At 35.0% G+C, this 25,679-nt stretch overlaps 1 protein-coding gene across 5 annotated transcripts in view; it reads left to right on the top strand.

The window, feature by feature from the left end:
- The first annotated feature begins 1,135 nt into the window (after window positions 1-1,135).
- Window positions 1,136-25,679, top strand: part of LOC138701047 (WAS/WASL-interacting protein family member 2-like) — a 50,034-nt gene continuing 25,490 nt past the window's right edge. Inside the window, exons 1-6 of one of the 5 annotated variants that reach the window (XM_069827588.1) lie at window positions 1,136-1,248; window positions 2,359-2,572; window positions 11,816-11,980; window positions 14,452-14,537; window positions 21,655-21,825; window positions 24,424-24,522. In XM_069827588.1, coding sequence (XP_069683689.1) covers window positions 2,401-2,572; window positions 11,816-11,980; window positions 14,452-14,537; window positions 21,655-21,825; window positions 24,424-24,522 — 693 coding nt within the window. In that variant the 5' untranslated portion in view covers window positions 1,136-1,248; window positions 2,359-2,400. The other 4 variants (XM_069827589.1, XM_069827586.1, XM_069827587.1 and 1 more) reach the window with 4 other exon arrangements.

Genomic DNA, 25,679 nt, shown 5'->3' on the forward strand with positions numbered 1-25,679 from the left:
TAAAATCAAGTGCTCCTGTGCTTGATCTGCCAGCAATGAATTAATGTATCCAATGTGACCTTGAGTTCGAGTGTGACTAACTCGTCAACTACGAGTTAAAGCGTGGCTAACGAGAAAGACGTCATTTAGTGATACGCAGAAGGGGGAAATTGGCAGGTCGCTTGGCAACCGAGGCAGTGTAACTCGAGAATGCGAAGCGGTATAATGTTCGCAGTAGTGTCAAACGATTCGTAACGAACCAGGCTACAATTCCAATTGCGCAGCAGTCAAGCCGACAAGTTAAATTTAAAAAATTCGAGAGTGGAGTTGAGTGAAGGGAGAAAAAATTCACGATGCCATGGCATATGCAGCGCAAATGGGAGTGGATGTATATAATCAACGGATACCTTACATTCATTATCGCATCCCGAGACTTACGCATAAAACTTGTGACTGTCTCAGATTTTTTGTTACGAGATTGGTTCTCAGTTGTTCTAAAAACTGACGAACATCGGTATCTGTGAAGTAATTGCATAGGATGACATTCATGCCTAGCAGAAAAAAAAACTCCAATTCATCTGCGAGATCATTTCTATAACATTGCATAAGGCTACAGAATATACCAAAATTAATGTAACTATAAAATTATAAAGGTCAGGGCACTGTTGTGATCGCTGAAACTTTGTCAAATAAAGTAAGTTTTTTCATAAAAATAAAAACCTCTCTCGAAAGGGGTTTGTCTACGCCTTGTGGTATAATATTCCATATATAATTTCCGGCAGTGTCACTGCATTGTTCCTCAGCAATTATTTTAATATCGATGTACAATGTAAATGTCGATATTAAATATTTCCAAATAGTATTATTGTAACTGTGCAGTACGACGAAATCATATTAATACAATATCGACGAAGAAAGTGTTTTGTTCAGTATCCGGACAAAAATTCCATAATTCAGTTTCACGAATCTTGAATTTATTCATATTGTTTATGAAAATTAAATATTTATAGTTTATAAGTATTTTATGTTAACGTCTTTTAATCGTATTTGTACGGTACCTCTTTCGGCACATTATATGAAAATTATTTTTCTATTTTGGCACTTTGCTAAACAAGACTTTCGCGTCACATATTCTCGAACTATTTACAAGGCACGTAGTGCCATTTAAATTTCCATAATTGGAAAAGTTACATGAAGCGTAGGAAATATTCGCTTGTGTTCTATATTCGTCTCGATTCGTGAGAAGAACTTCCACTGTCATATAGTATGGTATGTTCCACCGAGAACTTCCTACTTTGACACTTCTAACAGGAAAGAAATCGCAGCTGGGGAGCAGTGACACACTCCATTCCGCTCCCATAATCCCACCCACCGAGGCAGCCATATTGGTGCAAGGTGGAGCAGTAGAAAGCGGATGTGTATTTAATGTTTATCAGTATTTTGCTTCTACATTCTTAATATTAGTTAGATCGTATGTAGTTAATAATGATAGAAAATGTGAGAGCAAATAGATGTGAAAAAGTTCCTTTATTTTAAATAATAATAGTGAAATACAAGTAAGTATTTAGAGGACGTCGACAGTTGCGATGAGCTTGTAATGGCCGAAAATTGAGATATGAAACGTATTTCTTGATAAAGAGGTCAGAAGTCAGTTTGATTATCGTTTAAATTAGCTCTGTAGGATAATTCGTGGCTAAATACAAATAGAAACAAATATATAATGTATTTGTGCAAGGTAGATTGAAGGCATTCAGACATAATGGCCATAAAGGATAACAACCTTGGTGTCCTTGTATGGGCAGGAAAAAAATCTCAGCTGCGTGCTTGGTTATCATAATGGAAATTGATTTAGGTGGACGGTTTAATTTTAATTTCGTGGGTCGAAAATTTCCAAGTGCTGAGCAGTAAATAGCAATTATAATTTCACGAAAGATTTCAGGACGTCATACCGTATGCCATAATGCACTAAACTGTTGGTCTCTTACACATTTGGCAATGTCATTAAGATAACTTTCTTGACATCTTGTATTTTGAGTTATACTATTAATAAGACAAGACGTTGTGGAGACTACTTAAACCCTTGAACTTTTTATTCTCCCAAATTGAGGTTGGGCAAGCATTTTATGACTCATCAAGACTTCATCTGTATTACTAATCTACATGCTTGCTTATGATGTAAGACACCCTACTATTGAAAGGAGTGTAAAGCCACTTGTCAGGCATTTTAAGTGATCTTTCAGAACTTGAATGTGTTTGTGTTATATACATATTGAGTGATCAAAGCAGTGCATCTTAGTTGTCAGAAACTTAAAAGCTACCTAGATAAACCGTCTGGTTCATTACACCTTTACCACAGTCTATTTGTTTCTATTATTGTAGGTCGGAATTGGCCTAGATAGTGGGTGAGGTGGGATTAGCAATATGCCGTTCCCGCCCCCTCCACCTCCACCTGGGCCACCACCTCCAACATTTGGTAGTGGGGCCCCAAAAACTGCACGTCCCGATGAAGGTAGAAACCTTTTGCTGCAATCAATTCGACAAGGAACAGCACTGAAGAAAGCGGTTACAAACGATCGTAGTGCACCACAATTAGGTAAGTGTGATAGCATTATTTGTGTTTGTAATTATACTCTACTCGTTAACTTACTAATTTTTTTCTACATAAATTATTGTTGGGGCAGAATTCGAAGACCACACAGATATTTTAAGTGCGTATTTGGACTCATTTCTTGTTATTATGAATATGTAGAGCTGTTTCAGATTTGTCTTCAGACACTATTAGCCCTATTCATCTTTATTTCACTTCATTATATAAATGCGACAATATTTCGAAAAGTGTATGCTTTCATCAAGTGTTACAATAAGACTGCAAATACGATAGCGGTAACTCGGATTTTTATTATAAACTATTATTCCATATAGGTATGTGTTTTGCCAACTGATGCAGATCAACATTGGGCGTATCTAGTGTTTCCAAAAGCTGAAAATGAAAAGTTGTTTACTTAGATGTTTATATATGAATGGGGGGGGGGGGTAATGGAAATGCTATCAACGACATGTAACCCTATTGTCGGTGTTAAGTAGTAGTATTGATACGATTAGATAGGGTTTGATAGGGGTTAGATTCGTGAGCAAGTTGACCCACTGTCAGTGACTGAGATTAAGGGGGAATTCAATCTCGTTAACTAAAGAATACTTTGTTCGGCTTTTTTCTTGTTATGTTGGTAGTATGTCTACACGTAGCAGATGTTGTATGCAATAGGCATTCTGTGTAATCTCTGCTTTATTTTCAGATATTTATAAAAGGCACTAATTTCGGGCTAGCGGAATGAGATCCCAGCTGTTCTCCTGTGTTCATAACTCTTTATTTTGTGTCCTAGAAGAGTCACCGGCTTAGCTCAGTTGGCTGAGGGGCATGCATACCATTCCGGAGTTGCGCTCGGGCGTTGGTTCGATTCCCGCTTGGACTGATTACTTGTTGGGTTTTTTTCCCCAAGGTTTTCCCCGACTGTAAGGTAATCTATGGCGAATTCTCGGGTTCATCTTGCCAAATACCATCATGCTATCATCAAGTCCACACCTGTGGAGTAACGGTTAGCACGTCTAGCCGCGAAACCAGGTGGCCCGGATTCGATTCCCAGTCGAGGCAAGTTACCTGGTTGAGGTTTTTTCCGGGGTTTTCCCTCAACCCAATATGAGCAAATGCTGGGTAACTTTCGGTGTTGGACCCCGAACTCATTTCACCGGCATTATCACCTTCATCTCATTCAGATGCTAAATAACCTAAGCTGTTGATAAAGCGTCGTAAAATAACCTACTACAAAATATCATCAACCCCATTGGCGCTAAATAACCACTTCGTTAAATAACACATTAAAAAAGACTGTACCTGTACCTAGAAGTGACGTGCTACAATACTGATCCAGTACCACATTATATAAACGTGTAACATCTTGAATGGGCGAGGAATGAACAGTTGTGTATTCGATAATGATTTGTATTGCATTTTTACCATTCCTAGTGAAATGTAAGTATTTATAACATTTTTTTCAAAGAATAATTGTACTTTAGCTCGGTGCCAGAGCTCTGCTGGGCTTATAAGTCGGTGGGTCTAGGTTCAAATCTCGCTCTACCCTGAATTTATAGGTTGTATTGAGCAAGCCTGTTGTCCAGGCAACATAGGGGATTTCTCCGGGTGCTGTAGCCTACTCTGATTTTCGTGTTTGCTGAAATAAGAGTTTGTGAAATCTGAATTAGATCCTAGGTGTGCTATTCATAGACATTTCGCAGCACGCACTACGAGCGTACTAAGCTAGCCCCGGTATCCACTGGTTACTTGTACAGAATTCAAATCATATCCTATCGCTAACACTGGTTTATAAATACGAAAAACACTGATCATCCACCGGAAACCCACGCTAAAAATGTCTATGAATACGGCCCTAGAATATTAAATATCAATATCAAATTTCAGTTCTGTTTTTTACTTTATCATAATTAATTATCGTAATTGTACTTAACTTTATGTTTTAAATGTGAGTTTGTAATCTTCCATGATATGAGAATTTTGTACTGATATTGTGTGGATAATGCATCTATTATTGTGTGAGGGAAAAATAGGTCTTGTTGGCTTTACAGAAGAAATACTTTGTTTCCTTAACTTTTCCTTGTCTGTAAGTCGTTTTTGGCAGTCTCTATAAAGCCAGACAGTGGTCAGAGTACGTTTTTTCCTTGATAGGCTTACATTGTAAAAACCTATAATTAGATCTGAGTGTTAGGGAAAATTTCACTTCCTTTTAAATCATCTTCACGGAACTTGCAGTGTTGTTATAATTGGACTGAATTAATCATAAGTTGGAAGGAAATTAAATAAAAATAATTACTGAATTAGAACAGTGTTGAGCAGAAGTTCTATAACAAAGTTAACCCTCAGTTCAGTTCCTAAGTGTAACTGTAGTAAAATATTAATTTATATGTCGAATGTTTCTCTAAATCGTCCAAACTCAGTTTAATTCTGATGTAAACAAGGAATGTGTTCCATTCTCGAGGCTTGGAAGCAAGTCTAGTATAACAGCTAAGAATCACACAGTGTCAGTGACAATGCAGTATTTGTTTACATCAGAAGTAAACCAAGCTTGTACCGAGTATAGTTACTTAATAGAAGTGAAATAAAAATAGCAATAATTCCTGAATTAGAACAATGTAATCTAATCTAGTGTCATCACAGATCAACTCTTCATATTTGAAGTTAGTGATTAATTCTTTGATCACAAGCATTTCTTAGTTGTTCACCTTATTTGTAAACAGAGGTAACTCTCAGCTTACAACAGGGTTTAGCTCCTGAAGGATCTGTAATAAAATAAGAATATATGCGGACTGTTTCTATAAGTAGTCCGAACTTAGTTTAGCCTTTATATAAACAAGTACATGTGATCATTGACAGACATTACTGACTGTTGCTTACACTAGTTGCTTTAAAGTCTAGCCAAATTAAGGTATACAGTATATTACTTGTTGCTTGAAAGCAAGTCGCAAATCACCATGAATAACGTAGGCTACATTTATTTATAACAGGACTATACCAAACTTGTACGAAGAATAGTTATTTAATGGAAGTCAGTAAGTTACGTTCTTTGCGCTTTTGAAAATAATTGCCTTAAATAATATGTTATATGTCAATCTGGACTGCCATGAATGTAGAAAAAGAAATTATGAATAGAAATCAATTAAATATAATGCGGTATAAAATAACATAAATTACATTTATGTAACAAATTAAATTGATTGGTTGGTTTTCAATGGCTACATCACATGGATGTGTTCAGCCCATTTGATAACTTGCCTTTCAGTTAGAGCTGGGGCGTGACAGCATTTTTCCGTCACAGCTCTGAACTATGACTGCTCCAGAAAAATCGCTGTGATAGATAATAGCTATTTTCTCATAGTGTGAATTTTTATGTTCGGATGATTATTGGCGATTCTGAATATTGTAATGTGCTGACATTCACAGTCATTCAAGTTAATGGCAAGCACTACAATGCCACATTCCAAGGGTAACTTAATGTTGTCATCTGTCGTAATGTAGAAGTTTATTGTTGCTGCAAGTCCCAGCTTGTCTGGTTTCTTCAAGTCTTCAATTAATGATCATTTTACAAAATTAAGAAATGTAACTGTTTTTGCAAGGGGTATTTATATCGGAAGAAGGCCAGATTTAATTCGAACACTACGATCAAAAGGCATAGTACACATATGAATCTTTGTTTTAAGACCCAAACCATTACTTCTAACTGGTGACCAGTGATGTATTCAGTCTCCTCTTTCACATATTCCATAACATTCATTTATTGAGATTTTACAAAAATCGGTAATGGGGGTTTTAAATGGTTAAATTCATCTAAATTAATCGTCCTTAGCAATATGGACTATAAATTAGCACTATATTTAATCAAAATATTTCAATGTTCCCCATCATGAGCTGTCGAGATATGTTTATCGCTCTTCTGAGAATTGAATTGATATAGGGTTGCCATGTCTTAATATCAATAATAGTAATTAACCTAGCAAGTATACTAAAAACAAAACGCACTCTGATGTGTTACCACAGTGTGTTCTAAGAATGTTTACGAAGGTGAGTCATTACAGCTCCAGTATCAAAGAGTTGCCCTCGTTAATCTGTAAAGTGTGATGATAGTTAAGTAGATCCCAGATATGTTGTCCCTTCAAGTTAATCTTCTGACTTGCAGTTGCCTGGACTCTGGGACTGTCATATACATACAATACATCAGTTGCCATGGCTATGAATCACATATCGCTTGGAGCTGTGATTTTGCAATATAGTCACAGTCAGAATCAATGACAAATTTATCACAGTGACAAAATCACAGGTCTTCAAAATCACACTCCATCACTACCATTATAGGCCAGTAAAGTTTTTGGTTTATTGTAAGCCATTTTTTTTTCAGTTTTTTTTTTTTTTTAAAGGTAGTGTATGATGAAGTAGATATTGCTGAAAAAATATGTAAATATAATAAAACAATGGGGATCATTAATAAAATCATGAAACCTTCACTAGTACAAAGACACACAAGAATAGGCTTGTATAAAACCTTAGCACAGCCAGTATTAAGCTATGGTAGCGAAGCGTGGACTGTGAAGAATAAAGATGTCAGTAGAATAACAGCAAGTGAGATGAGGTTTATGAGAGCAACAGCTGGATATACTCGCTGGGATCATAAAAAAAATGAGGACCTAATGCAAGAACTTCAAATAGAACCCATTATGCAGTTCATCAGCAAATATTAACTTCAGTGGAAGGGTCATCTCGAACGAATGAATCGATGCAGAATTCCAAAAGCGCTGTTTCATTACCAGGGAAAGGATTTATATGTAAATACATATTTACTTATAAAGCTAATATAATTTATATTTTGCATTATCTTTATGTTTCACAATGTGTAGGGTTGAAAAATCCTACTTTTATTTTCCATATTTTTCCATATTTTAGAGTTTAGTACATATTTTCGTTAATTTCCATATATTTTCCATATTTCATATAAAACAGTCCATATTATATTAGGTTTAACAATAAAACAAAACAAAATTCCATTAACTTTTAAAAATACATTTCAACAATAGAGATTTAAACACATGTTCAGTAATCCCTTTAACATCAGAGTTATTTGAAAATTAGCAGTCCTATCAACAATGGGAAAGTAAGTTACAAAACTGTATTAATTTAATTTAAAATTTTTAACAGACTTCAGTTGTGCAGCTCAACAGTTAAATGCCAGTCAGAGTACACATAGGTTCAGTTTTGTAAATCATACTATAAAGACGGTAAATATGCCAAAAGTACGTCATTCAGTCAATTTAAAATCAAAACTAACAAGTTACATTTCAGAATTTAAAGAAGATGGTTTATCAACTGACAATAAAATATTATTTTGTAATTTGTGTCAGTGTGCAGTATCATCTACACAAAAGTTCCTGGTGCAACAATACATTACAATTAGTAAACATCAGGCCAACAAACAACTAAATTCCAAGCAGAGACAATTGTTTTTAACACAACCAACAACATCGAATGTAAGATCTGAGTTTAACATCGACCTGTGCCGTTCTCTCATCTCTGCTGATATTCCTCTCTACAAACTAAAGAATAAGGTCTTCAGGGAATTCCTTGAAAAATATACTCAACATACAATCCCGGATGAGTCAACACTTAGGAAGACGTATGCTCCATCCATCTACGATGAGACAATACAGAAGATAAGAGATGAAATTAAAGATAGTTCAATTTGGGTTTCCATTGATGAGACTCCCGACAAAGAAGGTAGACTTGTTGGTAATGTAGTTATCGGTTTGTTAAGTGAACAATATTCTGAACGAATTCTTTTACATTGTGATGTTCTAGAAAAGTGCAATAACAAAACTATAGTTAAACTGTTCAACGAAGCTATGGGTATCCTGTGGCCAAAGGGTATTATGTACGATAATGTGTTATTCTTTATTAGCGATGCTGCCCCTTATATGGTCAAAGCTGGACAAGCATTATCTGTTGTATATCCTAAATTGACTCATTTTACTTGTGTGGCGCATGCATTTCATCGTGTGGCAGAAGTGGTCAGAGACAATTTCCCTAAAGTAGATTTGTTGATTTCATCAGTGAAAAAAGTATTTCTCAAAGCTCCCAGTAGAGTTAACGTGTTGAAAGAAATGTACCCTGAAATTCCATTGCCACCAAAGCCAATTTTAACTAGATGGGGTACATGGCTAGAAGCAGTTGAATATTATGCCGAACATATAGACTCTATTAACAATGTTCTCCTTGCATTGGACTCTGAAGATGCAGTCTCAATTGATACTGCGAAAACAGTTACCTGTGACATAAGTGTGAAGAATGACTTAGCTCACATTCAGCATACATTTTCATGCATCATAAAAACGCTCAAAAGTCTCCAAAATAGGCACCTTTCACTATCTGAAAGTTTTGAAATTATAAATAGTACTGTGGAACAACTGAATCGTGGTAGAGGTAAAGTTGCAGATGCAGTAAGAGCTAAGGTGGACACTGTACTTTCAAAAAACCCTGGATATGAAGAACTACAAAAGGTTGTTGCTGTGATGAGTGGTGAATCAACAGTGAAGATTAACTTGGACTTATCCCCAGCAGACATTGTGAAATTGAATTATGTACCAGTTACTTCTTGTGACGTCGAACGCTCTTTTAGTCAGTATAAATCTATCCTCAGAGACAATAGAAGAAGATTCACTTTTCAGCACTTGAAAGAAATGTTTGTAACCTATTGTTATGGTAACAGACAATAAAAATTGTGTTTTGTTGAAACTACATTGGAAGATAAGGTACGTCCATTATATTTTTTGTTTAGTTTGATTAAAATGTACCAATATTTAACGTACATAGTCATTTTTTTATAATTTTAAGTCCATATTTAATTCCATATTTTGGTAAAAATCCATATTTAATTCCATATTTTGGTAAAAATAACTACATATATATTTACATATTTCATATATTTTTAGTCCATATAAATCCGTTCCCTGTTCATTACCATCCATATGGCAAAAGATCTCTAGGCCGTCCAAAGAAGAGATGGACTGAAAATTCTAGTTTGAAACCGTAACAGGCCACTTGGCCTAGTACTTGTTAGGAAGATGATGATGATGATGATGATGATGATGATGATGATGATGATGAAAAGGTAGTGTCTGTCCATTTTTGATCCATGCTGTTTACATAAAACACATTCTTCTGATTCATGAATCACTTCACTGTGCAAGTGTACTGCAAAGCAGTCATGTGTAGTATGTAGTCGGACAGCTTCCTTTCAGAGTTTTTTGGAGTAGTTTTTCAAGGATTTGTCAATATGTGTACTACATTGTTTTGCCTTCTGATTGTGAGCAAGTTTATTTAAACTATGCCATGATTAAACTTGTTAGTGCATACTTGGGGAGTTACGTCGTGATCATAATTTAAAAAACTACTCTATTTTTCTTGGTCATTGTATCTGCAGTATAATTTTCTGAGAAGTCTTGGATTCTAGAATAACAAGTTAAATTTTATACTTATAGAAGTTTATATTCTATGAGTGTCCGCCAAGTTAGCTCTGTGTTAGCATGGTTGTAAAATTTCTACCACAGGACTAGGAGAGATGGTGGTGCACAATTTCTAATCGCTAAATTGTGCACCAGTATGCCTGGGTTAAATCCCAAATCTCTCTGCAGTGCATATGAAAAGAAGGCATATGTCACTGTTGATATGATTCGTCCATCATATGGGGACGTTAAGCCTGGCGGTCTCCTTGGTGCTATTCGACAGGAGTAGGCTATGTGCAGGCACTGGTTTCCCCTTCTCCCTTCCTCACCATCATCCTCACCCATTTTCGTACACTACACTTACACATACACTTATCCTAGTATACTACATAATTCTTCCAGATACACATCATGCATAACTTGGCTCGCCAAAGTGGTGTGTAAATTGAAAATGGGTCACAGTCTTGCCAGCTACACGCAGTATGTGGAACCCGAATCACGCAAGTGAAGTGGGTAGACACACACACACATATGTATGTATGTATGTATGTATGTATCCAATGCTTACCCACTTCACTTTACGTGATTCGGGTTCCGCATATTGTAGGTAGATGGTAGGACTGTGACCCATTTTCTAGTTTTACACCACTTCGGCAGGCCACACTATACATGATGTGTATCTGTGGATAGTTATGTTGTGTACTATGGTGAGTGTATGTGTAAGTGTTAGTGTAAATGTAGTATCTGGAATGAGTGATGATGATGATGATGATGATGATGATGATGATGAGTAAGGGAGAAGGGGAAACCTGGTGCCGGCATGTAGCCTACTCCTGTCGAATAGCACCAAGGGGGCCGCCAGGCTTAACGTCCCCGTCCAACAGACAAACCACTATCAACAGTGACATATGCCTTCTCTTCATATGCACTCTGGAGATATTTGGGATTTAACTCAGGCACATTGGTGCACAATCTAGTGATTAGAAGTTGTGCACCGCCATCTCTCTTAGTCCCAAGGCAGAAATTTTACATGAAAATCTCTGACCCCGTCGGGAATCGAACCTGGGCCGGCTAGTCTGGAGGCAGAAATGCTACCACAGAGCTAACTTGATGGACACACACACACATTCTATGAGTAATTTTACCAATATTTGGTGTACTTCCACATTGTTGTTGTTTAGTCAACCGTCTGAAGGCAGGTATGAATCTCACAAGTGACACAACATGGCACCACTTATGAGGCAACTAGGTCAGGAGATAATGGGATAGGGTGGCCAGTTTCGTTCCCCCGTGTAATTCCACATATTGTTGGGAAATTTAGTATCAAATGAAGCATATGTTCTTACTTAATTAAATTTGGAACTTGTTTTTATTTTAGTGTCATGTATTTATCTGAATGGTTTTCTTGATGTTTGAAATGCCTAGACTAAAAGTTTTTACAGGTAGTAATGTAAAGACTTGAATTCTCTGATGATGTATTGTTTAAGAATGTCCACCTTTCCATGAGTGTCTCAGAGTAAGGGTCAATAAATGCCATTACTCCTGCTTTCATTTTCATACTATAATTCTGATCATGGTCACCTGCACAAAGCATATGAATGTGTATATTTACATATTTAAACATTTCAAAATTAGTGTTTCGTTAGCATTTTTAGCTGTTCAGTTTCAGAACCATTCTTGTTGTGAATTTTTACTAAACAGTGTCGCAAGTTGAGAGTTACCTAGTATACAAAGTCTAGAGTGATGGTTCTCCAGTTTATTCATATTTTGTGTCCTTCAGGAAAAGTAAGCAATGTTTCCAATAGTAATAACAACAATAGCAATAGTGGTAGTCCAAGAAATAACAACAATTATGGCGGTGGTTCGGATGCGGCGAGAAATGGACTTGGTGGACTGTTTGCTGGAGGCATGCCAAAACTTAAACCAACAGGACGAGGAGGCTATGGTAAGTACTTGAGTGATATTTCTAACATGAATAATTGTAATACCATAGTCTTAATTCTGTACTTGTTTTGTTTTGAAACTGCTACTTTTAGCAAGTTTAAGCCTAATAGCAAGATATAAACTAGTGGATTGAAACTAGTGGAAGTGGCCATTCAGAATTGGTGGTGGATCATCATCTATTTTTTCTAAAAAGCATAGGAATATAATGTAGGTTCCCCCCTCTCTCCCCCTCTCTCCCTCCCCATCTCCCCCTCCCCCTCTCCCCTCCCTCCCTCTCCCTCTCTCCCCCTCCCTCTTCCCCCCTCTCTCCCCCCTCTCTCTCTCTCTGTTCCCCCCTTGGATTTATAGCTGGATGCCTTATTACCTGTGATATAGTAGAGGGATTCAAGAATTAATATAATATTGCTTCTTATGTAATATACATTTCCTTATAAGGGTATTGTAGCTCTGAAAAAAATTAAGTCTCGGAAAATATTTTTGACTAAGATAGCATTTCTGTCAAGTATGAAATAAAGTTGAACTAAGTTTTTAAGATAAATCTCGTACAAGAAACAAATCATTTATCATTACTTCATAATCCTAACAAACTTGCATTTAAAACAATTAATTTATAATGATTTGAGGCAGTTCAATTTAATTTAATGAAATTTCATTTATTTACGAAGCATAGCAGTTATAAACATGTCAATGTTCACAGGTAGTAGGTCATAATTAAGGCAATTAATAGATGGAGATACTGTGTATTATTTCCTTGATTCCTTAATGAATCTGCTAATTGTGTTGCAAATACAGTATATTCATTCATTGACTAGATTAGTGTGTGTAACTTATGAGCAAATTAAATGACCTTGGTGGTAATTTACATTCATTTCTGGACCAGTAGACTGTGTGAGTGCACTGCACTTCGTCATCAAGGCGTGCTGCGTTATCTCTTATTAAGGGGATCGTACAGTTCTGCTAACTTTATGAAATCAATAAGTGTGAAGAGGAGCACAATAGCAGACTGCTGAAGTTTGTTGGAGGAACTGTTATCAGTTGAGTTTGAATGTAAACATCTCCAGTGTCTGGTGCATTGTCGTGATGTTTTAATAATGATTGAGTGGTTCTCTAAATAATAAGTGGCAGTTCTGTGTGTCATTACTCATCGGATCTGTTACTCCTCTTGTGAAATTTAGAAGTTTTAAGTATTAAAAAAAAAAAAAAAAAATTAAAATGTTCATGGTAGAAAATTGTGAAAAGGAGCAGATAAATAAGTTTTAAAGTCTTAATGGTTATCACGATTGGTTTAAACATGCACTAAAACTAGACGTAAGTGCAAGTTTGAACAATTACTTACTGAGATTTGCGATAAATGAATTTGTTTAGGAAATTGTATATTTATTGGTAACTACTTTTGTATATAGATCATTTTGTACTTTTGTGAGCTAATATCAATAAATCAATATATATCAATATATACTCCTCTTGTGAACAAGATATGTAACATGATCAGTAACAGTGTATTTGAACTGTGGAAAAACTAAATTTCAGAATGTTGTTGTTTTTTAATGCCAGGCATTTGACAATAAAGTCATTTGACCTCTTGCACGCCATTATTTTTCAAAGATATTGTCATGGTTAGCCACTGATGCACAGATTTTGAGATGTTCTGAATCTATTTCTTGATTTGAGTTAAATGGCAAATTGTAGCCGATTTAAGTGAACACCATATTTTAACGTTTTGGTGGCTACTTCATTCACACACAATCCCCAGAATGTCTGGACGATGGTCGACGGGTCCACTGGACCTAGTTGGGAGATCTTGTTGATCACCAACTTTCCCTCCTTAAGCCACTGGAGGACGATTTTAGTGCCATAGCAGGTCAGCACTAGGAACAGAAAAGTAGGAAGGAAAGTGAAATGAACCCCTAGGCCTCGAATGCTCTAATGCCGTCGGGGTCGAAGAAAGTAAGAGTTCAGTCAGAGGACTGGATAGGAAAGGGTAAAGAGAGAATTAGGTATTGAATAGAGGAAAATTGTACCAAATTCGGTCATTAACTCATCAAGCTGACCAGTGCTAATTGATGAATAGCCCCTCCCTTTAGTTCAGCTTGTAAAATTATGCTTACTAACAGCTGCACCACGGGAAGGTAGGGATGGGACATTGGGTATTTGTCCAGGTTGGTTCCTTAAAGCCTTCAATGGGAAGGATTAATGGCTCTCACCCCTGTATTCGACAAATACCGTTTTGCAACCAAATGTCAGAATGTTTAATTATGTTTTGTGATGTATTATTCCGCTTCTTCTTTTCTTTTCTGTTTCATTCTCATAGTCTACTCTACCTGAGTCTTAAGTTTAAATTGTTCATTAATAGAGTTACAAATATATTGTGCCATATTAATTTTATTGGTGTTTTCTTTTTTTCCCAGTTATTGTCAGATAATAAATCGAACATAAATAGTTTCTTAATAGCAAGGATTTCTTAATTTGCAGGTGGCAACACTGCACCTCAGTCTGAATTACGTAACACTGGAGTGGAAAGTAGTGGCAACACAAGACCTAATTTGTCATCCTCGCAGGTATTTACTAGTTTACTTTGTTTCCTACTTTTCGTTGTATTGAATCTTGATTAGATAGCATTATTGTCGTTTGTTTACTGCATTATCATTTGTATTTCAAGTGTCTTGTACTGATTCTTTTCTTTTTGTGCTGATTGATTTCCTTTCCTCCTTCCCTCGAGTTTGTGAAATTCGTAGTTTTATGTGATGACAGTACAAAGAAATATGTTGCATGCATATTTAAAAAAATTAACAGTAGGCCCTACTTTTAGAACATGTAATTTATACGTGCATACCGTTTTCGAGAAGTAGTCTTTTATATTCTGTACACAATTTTGTTGTAATATTGAAGATCATTTTGCTGATGAAAGTTTTGATTGCATTTGATTGAGAACTTTTTTTTTTTTTTTTATTTGATATGATCTTGTTACCCATCACATCTATTGCTTTCCATGGCATTCAAGGCTGCTGTTTGATGGATTTTTGTCGTTTAAATCAAACATTAAGACTTCATCTCTGTCTTATAGTGTCTTGCTTGTCATGACTTTGAAACTTTTTCGGTTGATGTGTTTACATTAGGTTGTGACGTTATTGAAAGAAGTAAAATTTTGTTTCTTTTGGAACAATTACTCTAGTTAAAAAAATTATGTGAAACTAGTATTGTCTAAGTAAATATTCGTCAATTCAGAAATATCCTTGTTTGTATATTTTTAGTAATAGTCTTAACTTCCATTTTTCTTATCTACAACTTGACAGAATTAAGCAACAGATTTTTAATCCAATGTTACTTAAATATATGAATTAACATGCACAAAAATCACAATAGTTTTATGGTGTTTTACCACAGCAGAAAATACAATACAAAACCTTTCTCAAAATAGAAAACTTTTCTTTATCTTACTTCACTGCTACTTCATCTCTTTCCTTCCCTCCCCATTTTTCATATCCTTATTCTTCATACTCTTTTCTTTGCATTTACATTCCCTTTTTGGATGAATTGAGATTTTTTGCTAACAGTAAATTGTCTCACTCAGTTCATTTTCGTTATTGATCTGTTCAATCGAGATTTTAACACGACTTCCTGCCACTGTGTGTAATTAAGGGAGCTGGTATTCTCATCTCACCAAAATTTCATCTTCCTGTCACCATTTACACCAGTTCTATATAACTACGCAGTTCATACAACATCATTAAATAAACAGTTAATAAAATGTAACACTCTTGCCTTTGATGCAGAGTCAAACTTTGAATATTGTTTTTGTTAATGTAGTGATAATGGTTTTGTTGTTTCTTTGCTTTCTTTTGTAGCTTAGAAAATTTTGGGATCAAGGGTATAAGTGCAGTGTCACATTTACTCACAATTTGTCTTGAGGATAAATGTCAGAAGTGAATATCATTGGAGCTAACCATTCTGCTGGTTAAAGATAGATGAACTGAACATTCGCCATGGAATCCTGAGGATTTAGTGAAGCTGCTCTAAAATAAAGCATCAGATGTAAATTAACTAGAAAATTGATATATTATATTGCTAAATGTAAAATACATTTGTTTTGTGGAGGAAAATAAATAAATAAATATATATATATATATATATTTTTTTTTTTCAGACTAATTGAGTTGGCATATTTAGAGTGATTCTGAAACTGTGCAACAAATTGTTAGACATTTTAGGTGATTGCTAAAGGAATATTACCAAATTTATGTGTCTGGATTAGTTCAGAGAGTGAGATATAAAACATCAAATACAGTTGGTCTGTTTTATTTCCTTACCATTGAGCCATACTTCATTTCATAAAAATGTCACACAGACTACAGTAACACAAACCTAACCCAATTCATATGGAAGGGACTTAAGCCTTTCTGTAGGTGGGGCAGTCAATACAAACTATAATTTCTTTTGTGGTAATTATGTGATTAGAATGGATGTTTTTCACTTTACTATACAACTGAGCCTTTATGTTTCTCATATAATATTAACTCTACCTGACAAGTGTGAAAAAGGTTTATAGAGAACTTTCCAGATGTCAGAACACTTATTCATCCTACAGTGCTAGAAAATTGAGAGAAAATGTTACAAGACCAAAAATGTGAGAGATGTCCTTACTGATAAAATACTTCGTATAGAATGTCTTTCTGTTGGTCATGTGGTGTAGCATGTATTTGAACTCTTTTGGGGTTGTGGCATACCTTTGAGAGTTGTTTTGTGTTGAGAGTAATTAATTTTTTTTTTATTTGTGGGTATGAAATGCAACTTTATTATACATCTAAAGTAATTCGTCATTTATTAAGAGTTTCCCACAAAATGAATTGATTTTAATTCGCTTGAAAATTACACACTAGTCTTACTTACTTACAAATGGCTTTTAAGGAACCCGAAGGTTCATTGCCGCCCTCACATAAGCCCGCCAGCGGTCCCCATCCTGTGCAAGATTAATCCAGTCTCTATCATAATACCCCACCTCCCTCAAATCCATTTTAATATTATCCTCCCATCTACGTCTCGGCCTCCCTAAAGGTCTTTTTCCCTCCGGTCTCCCAACTAACACTCTATAACACACTAGTCTAGTAAAGAAAATTTCAATCTCAAAGAATGTTGTGAATCTTCTGACATTGGTATCAGTACTCAATCATAGAAGGATAACCAAATGTTCCTGGTTATTACACAATCAGTGCATTTAATGTCTTGTTTCTTGTATCTACTTCTATCCTCTTTAAAAATGATTTCAAAGTGCAGGGAGTAAATGTGATCATTGCATTCTGTCACGTAGTTCTGGTTTTGATTTGTGGTGTGTGTAGAATCAGTGACTTTTTTAGCGACTCCACAAGAGAGATTGGGAACATGTTGCTAACTATGCATGTTGGTTAAAATATTTAGTAGAAATTCCTAAGATTTTCCAGCACATTTATCTTGTCGAAATTTTCTTTGTTGTAAGTGTACATTGTCATATCTAAAAATCATAGCTTAAATAAGCTACATATTGACAAACATTACATTTATATTAATCTATCCTTTGCCTATGAATAAACATCTTGGGACACATTTTATTTGAACTGATAAGTTAAATTGATAGGAGAGGTATGGTCGTTATGCATTAAGTTTGCCAGTAAGAAGGGCATATAAAATCCTGTGAAATACTTAACAGTGAAAATAATAAATTTATCATATCTAGAGCCCGGATGTTAGACATTTATAGTACTTAAAGTAGGCAGGCAAAAAAGCACTGTAAATCTAGAAAAGGTACAGTAGGCAGGCTGAAAAGGCAATTGAGAACTCGAGAAAGTCACTGTAAGTTTTAGGAAAAAGAGAATATATTTTTCACTTAATACGCAGCACACCTAGTCATTTGTTGTACATTACCTCAAGGTACCTTCTGTTAAATTCTGCCATCTATTGGATAGAACAATTTTCATCACAAAAAGTCGTTCACAATTAATTGACATAACTGAAGCATGTTTGAAGCAAGCTTAGTGTACATGGACTTAAATCTACCCTAACTGTAGTATCACTTTTAATTATTTGGAAGATCTATTTTATTTCCTGTTAGCCAGTATTTCGAGAAATACAGTTTACACTTTTCACTAATAGCATTTGGATGGAGGGTGGAAATTTTAAGTATGCTGGTTAGATAATGAAATAAGTTCTGTAAAAGTGTTAAGTATTATTAAATAAATTATTGCTACTTTATATTTTGAGAAGTAGAAAGAATCTGTTGTATGAGTTGTTTATACCATTTCAATTGTGGTTATTGCACAAATGGTAACAGTGTTCCATTTCTGCCATAGTGATGTAAGTAATGTGTTAATACTTTATCATTGAAATTTTGACTTAGTAGGGATTATGAAACCGGGATTTAATGTAAAAAGAAGCTACAAACTTTTACTTAATAATCTGCATTGCAATTTATTTTTTTTTTGAAACGTAACTATTGTGTTATGAAAATTATATATTTTTTGTTTGAATTTGTGATTATACACTTTTATGCTCTTGTTACAATTTTGTTTTAGAATACATCCTACTTGTTTGCAGGATGATTCAAAGTAAATAACTGTTAAACACTGAACTGTGTGCGCATTAATACAGATTTTGAAATTATTGTGAATTGTAAAGTTAATTTTCAAGTACTCGAGGATTGAGAGAAATCAATATAAATTGTGGTTAGCTAGTGTTCCCAATGCACTGCTTTTTATGGTGTCTCCCTTGTACTGGAGTTGCAAGTGTCGTGAATTGACTACCTCTCATCTACTGTAGTTGCTGTATATTACTTGCTATGCTTATATTTATTGGTTTTGAGTTACGGCATTGTAGTATTGGGACTCTCAGTTAACCATTGTATAAATCGTGCATTATTTGAGTGTGTAGTGGGACAAGAGCGAGTAATTTTTGTGACACAATTGTAAGCAAGTACAAACTTCATAAACTGAATTGCCTGCAACTTTGCCAGTGAGTCACATGTCGAGATGTTTCTGTAAATACCTGCTAATCATTTCCCACATCTCTGCTCCTTTAGTATCCGTACAGTGGGTGGTTGCCATCACCACTGAGGTCACAGGTACTCAGTTAATGGTCAAATTATGAGGAGTTGTAATTAATTCCACTAAGGTTGTACATTTAATATACAGTAGATACTATTCTCTGAGAGTGTTATTTGAATTAATGAATTGAAGAGTTCAAAAGAAACTAGTTTCACATGAACAAATTATTTAAATTTTTTTTACTAATTTAAAATAATCTTTCTGGGTAAACTATTCCATGAAATATTAATGAAAGAAAGATGTTTAATGTGGACTATTGTGAGATAACAGAAATTTCAGTTTTTGGATTTTCAGTCTATTATGTTTAGATTTTAATTCCTCTAATGTTTTAATAGTTACAAGTGTTAAAAATTACATTTTATTTTATGAGTATTGATGTTTGCAAAACGAGGCACAGGCTGAGTGGAGTGGATCTGCAGGAAAAATATTATTTTTAACACGTTTGTTGTGTACAATAATAGCAACAAACATTTTGGAAAGCAACAAATGTACAGCATTCCTGGCATATGTAAAAGTCCTGGTTATGTTTACAAACGACATTCTAAATAAAGCTCACTACGGCAGATTCACTCTAGAGGAGAAAATGTTTTGACCGTCACACAGAAAATAAAAGTAAATTGTCGATAATGCAATTTCAGGAAAAATATCGCTATTCAGGCCAGTGTGGTACTGATAATATTAAAACATATATTCAAAGAGGGAAATTTTCTTTCACCGATTGGGATTGAACACAGGAATGCAGAAGTTGGGGAAAAAATGCAGAAGAGAGGAATTCCCCAGCTTCCCCCTCTTCAATTCAAACACTGCACGTAGCATATTTTAATTGCATTGCTAAAGAAGGAAATGTTCAAGGACATTTTTATTGTACTGAGTTCGGTCAGCTGAAGCTTGTGGTATCGAGCTTCCTCCCTTCAACAGCTGACATACAGGAACATTAAACTTTCCTTGTCAGTGGTTTTCCCCATGCACACAAGCATGACACAAAATATAGTTCATAAGGAGAGACATCATTTATGATGCATATTTGAACTTATTGTCAGCTGGTTACAGACTGGAAGGTCCGGGGTTCAATCCCAGGTGGTGACAGGATTTTTTCTCGTTGCCAAACTTCCAGAATGGCCTCGAGGTTCACCCAACCTTCTATAAAATTGAGTACCGGGTCTTTCACGGGGGTAAAAGGCGGACAAAGCATGGTGCCGACCACACCATCTCACTCTAGTGGCAAGGTCATGGAAAGCATGGGGCTCTACCGCCATGCCCCTCAAGTGCCTTCATGGCATGTTATGGGGATACCTTTACCTTCTACCTTTTATTTGAACTTATTGTTGGTTATATTTGCACTTCAATTTATAAATGATTTACTGAAATTAGATTAACTACTTACTCTCTCAAAATTTAAGTATATTTTTGTGTGTTTATAGTATAATTTCACTATCCAAGCTTCTTTAATTTTTGTGAATTGAAAGTTTACAAATTCACACAAGGTCCTGTAATTGGCACAGCGTGGGTTTTATTTTTCCCAAGTACTTGGATTAGGTCATCTTTTCTAATTTCCTCCTTTATTTTCGTATGGCTTTTGTAGTTTGTGTTCTAAAGTAAACACATATGTACTGCATATACTCATTTGAAACCAAGAACTCTTCAAGTGATATCTTTGTCCAGTGCCTTTGCTTCAGTAAGGTCTCATTTTATAAACCTATGGATCAACAATTGGCTCTCCTCTGACAAAGGAAAAATTTTACAGTCTGTTCAAGAGAAACCAGATGACCTGGAAATGTACAAAAACTTGCCCAGACATGTTCAAACATTTTTAACAAGAGCCAGAACAGGTCACATAGTCACACAATTATACCTACACCGATTTCACCTTTCTGATACTCCTACTTGTCTGTGGTGTAATAATCATGATGAAGATCTGGAACACATTCTTCTATACTGTTCATCCATAAACCACAATAGAAGTAAATTAAAATCATCAGTGCCAGTTGCAGAAGACACAGCCCTGCAGTATATATTGACTACACCCCAACTCTGGCTACTAGCAACAGGCATCTATAATGAACACTGATCAAAATATCCCTCATTTCTCATGAAAAACAAGAACTGAAAAGATTGCTGGTAAAATTCATGTTCTGGGAATAATAAGTTAATTAAGTAGTAAAATACCGCTGCAATCAAAAAGTATTGGGAATAAATTTGAATAAGGAACAAAACAAAGTTTCCTTCCCAGGCAGGATTCGAACCACGAAAGTCTTAGTTACCAGTCTATCGTGCTCTGGAGTGAACAAGGCTCTGAAATCAGCTACAAGGGTCGGTCAGGTTTTTTTTTGCCACTACTGTACAACATGTGTTACACAAGTGAATCTGAACATAGACTACATCTCACAATGTTCACAAAGTGTTACAGTAATTAAAACATAGAGCCAGTTGAATCAGTTGCCTTTAAAAAAGCATGTAGTGTGTTTTAAAAAAATGATTAGTTTTGAAATTGATATTTAGATAAGCCTGTCTATAGATGAATATAAAGTGTTTGGTGGGTAACTGAGAGTCCATGGTGTGTACGCATGAGCATGTTTGATTAATTGAACTTGACATTGCATGGTAGAAAGGAGTAAGCATTAGGGCGCACGTACCTACTGCTAGCTCTGGACGTGGTCACAGTAGGGTGCACATGCCATCTGCTTACTCTGGACGTGGTCACAACCAGCATGGTGTTCCTCCGAAAAGTCCAAAGTCTGTGCTCAATAGACCAGGATTCAAGTTCGACCAACCACAGGTAGGGTTACACTTGTATATAGTGGTTAGTAATAGTTACCCTTTTTATTTTATTATGCATGCTTTTTGGTATGGGTCAGATTTTATATTACATTTTTAATTCACATATGATGTTGTTCTGATTGGTTCTAATATTGAAAAAACTTGAGAGTTTATAAATTACAAATAAAATATTGGAAGCAGATACAAAATAATTATATATATATATATATATATATATATATAGAGTCCACACCTGTGGAGTAACGGTCAGCGCGTCTGGCTGCGAAACCAGGTGGCCTGGGTTCGATTCCCGGTTGGGGCAAGTTACCTGGTTGAGGTTTTTTTCGTGGTTTTCCCTCAACCCAACATGAGCAAATGCTGGGTAATTTTCGGTGTTGGACCCGGACTCATTTCATCGGCATTATCACCTTCATCTCATTCAGACGCTAAATAACCTTAGATGTTGATAAAGCGTCGTAAATTAACCTACTATATAATATATATATATATATATATATATATATATATATATAATATGTATTTAAAAGATGTGTAAAAATTATTTCCCTGATATTAAAATTGTACTAATTTGTTTGTGGACAAAGTGAATAGTATCAATTCCATGTAAGTGACAAGTGTTGAAAGAAGAAATTGATGTGATTAAATTTATATATTGCAAAAAATAGCAGTAATAAAATTGACATAATAGAATCATAACAAAATTTAATTATTCTATAGTTCTTTTGAAATTCCGTAGTCATTTACGATATTTCTTTATTTAGTTTCGTTCTAATATATCTGCTAATTTTCTGTGTCATTTTGTAAATCAAGATAGGCCTATCTAAGAAACATTTTTGAATAAATCTTTAATGTTTTGGAGGGAAGTTAGCTTTCATTCGTCATGCTTCATAAAAAAAAGGAGCTTGTCTATAAATGTATCCAACAAAAATAAAATGTAATATATTATGTGTGTCATTTTTTGTCGCAATTGTTTTATATTATTACTTTACTGATATTTTATATGATTTTTACTTTTTGTGGGTAATTTGTTGAAAAAGAAATTGTTGTAACTCAAAAACGTGTTACTGGTAGCTAAGTTATTGAAGAGAGTCACTTTGTTTTGTTGATCCAGGAATTTCCTGTAAATAATTTCTTGTGTAGTTATATTTTGATTGCTTGCATGGCTGGGTATTTCAGTACTGAGATTTCGATATAGTTATGAAGTGAGATTTTAGGCTTTCAGTGTGGTTTTGTTCAGAATAAGAATTTTGGGTTCTTAGTTATATGTTTTGGTATTAATGTTTCCGAAATTTTGGAACTATTTACATATTCCATTATCAGAGTTTTACTGTCAAAGGTCTAAAGGATGTGCCTACTATGTAGGGTCCATTATGCCTCATTAACAGGAACAAATGGGCGGCCGGGTAGCTCAGTTGGTAGAGCAGCTGGCTACGAACTGGAAGGTCCGGGGTTCGATCCCAGGTGGTGACAGGATTTTTTTCTCGTTGCCAAACTTTCAGAACGGCCCCGAGGCTCACTCAGCCTCCTATAAAATTGAGTACCTGGTTCTTCCCGGGGGTAAAAGGCGGTCAGAGCGTGGTGCCGACCACACCACCTCATTCTAGTGCCGAGGTCATGGAAAGCATGGGGCTCTACCTCCATGCCCCCCAAGTGCCTTCATGGCATGTTACGGGGATACCTTTACCTTTTTTAACAGGAACAAATGGTCCTGGCATAATAGATCTAATAGAGTAGGAGTCCTTCAATCACATCGTGGACAGTACAACTTTCATTATTTCTGAAATGTCTGACATATTCTCAACACATATTGAAAACTCTAAATTCATCTGTTTATGATTTGCCTTGTAAGAAGTATTGATAGTGTTGGGAAATTTGCTATTACATTACTAGGGAAATGCTTGCCTTTATTAAGTGGTGTAGCATCAAATTTTATTTTACATAAACATTTCACTATTGTTTTAAACATTTGATCATGACATTTAAAGAATCGAATGGTTCAGAGACCAGCAAAACCTTAAGTAAAACCCATGGTTTTATGAAGTTACTCCTGTAGTGGAGCCAGTTTCATAGATCTTTGAATGTTTGTCACTTATTGTGTATTTTATTTCGGAATGTATTTGTGCATTGTATATGCTGGAGATTCTTGGAGAATGGGTATGAATAAGATGCCATATTTGTGTCATTGATGTTTACAGACAATAATCCACAAAATTATCGATTTACCACGTACATAATGTAAATATGACATTTATGATTTTCTAAACAATTGCAAACAGTTTTCATTAGTGGATGTTTGCTCAGTCACTGAATCATTCAATTGAATAATATCTTGTCTGGAAGAGGATAAGAAAAACTGATAAAATTGGCCTATTGTAAGAAACTAAGTAACACTGATAGAGTTATATAACATAAAAGCATTGGTGTTGGTAACAGGAATGTTTTGAAGTTGTAATACATTTTAGGAAGCTACTATTTTACTAGTTCTGTATTTTTTGAACCCAAAAATCTTGTTTCTCTTGCTGTTAGTTTTATTATTTTTTCTTTTACACTTGTGCTGAAAATTATAAACATTGAATGAATTGGTGTTTCTGTTTAGAGTCAAGAGCCAGTCCGAAGGCCTTTCCCAGGTGATATAAAGAACAGAGGGCCTCCTCCTCAGCCACCACCATCTACCCAGAAACCCACTATGCCTACGGTAAGAACAGAATTACACAGAGTGATCATGTCACAATAACAATTATGTTATGCTAGGTTAATGTACAAAATACCCAAAATACAACAGCTACCGGTACTAATGAAGTTTACAATCTGTATAAGAAAGCACAATCAAATCGTTTCAGCATATGTTCGAATACAATGATATTGTAATTAATGGTAATATATATATATATATATATATATATATATATATATATATTTTGTAAGAAACTTCTAATAATTTTGAACCTCAGTGGAAAGGAATGTGTATTCTCTTTCTTTCGTTTGTTATTATTGTGTTGTGATTTTGCACTCTATTTTGTTTTTTATTATATATTTGTATTTTCATTTTTCATTTTATTCAAGTAAATAACTAATTTAACCAATTATTTGGTTGTAAAATGGCAGATGGCTTTAAAGATGTTATGACTTCAATTTATGTACAGACCCAGAAACAGAATTCGAGTCTGTACAACATGTACAAACTCTGCATGTAGGCTTCAGTATTAACATTTTTTAAGCAGTCTGTAGATACATAGGACCATTCTTTTTCTTTTATATTCTTGTTCAAAAAGTAACACTTGAAATTATAATTTTTATTTATTTATTATTTTTTTTATCTAATGCAGCTTAGAACTTGACCAATGGCCATTCTCACGTTGTCACATAATTGTACCTACACTGATTTCACATTTCTGATAATCCCACTTTTCTGTGGTGTAATAATCATGATGATTCTTCCATACTGTCCATCCATAAACCACAAAAGAAGTAAATTAAAATCATTAGTACCAGTTGCAGAAGACACAGCCCTGCAGTATATATTGACTATAACCTAACTCTGGCTACTAGCAACAGGCATCTTTAATGAACACTGATCAAAATACCCCTAATTTCTCATGAAAACAAGAACTAAATAGACTACAGGGACTATAGTGGACTTTATGTTGTCAGCAAACAGCTAGATACATTAAGAAGATTGATTGATTAAAACATACAATGTGAACACGAAAAAAAAAAAGTATTAGGAAGAGAATTTTGCATGTGCTTCCCAATATTATCCTAGATGTTTGTTGAGCAGAGTGCAGGGCAGTGTTGAAGATGAGACTGTTCATATCTTCTTGTATATTGCAAAGAGGGCTGTCCAGAATTTGA

The sequence above is a fragment of the Periplaneta americana genome, chromosome 6 (assembly GCF_040183065.1).
Source record: "Periplaneta americana isolate PAMFEO1 chromosome 6, P.americana_PAMFEO1_priV1, whole genome shotgun sequence".
NCBI classification, from domain to species: Eukaryota; Metazoa; Arthropoda; class Insecta; order Blattodea; family Blattidae; genus Periplaneta; species Periplaneta americana.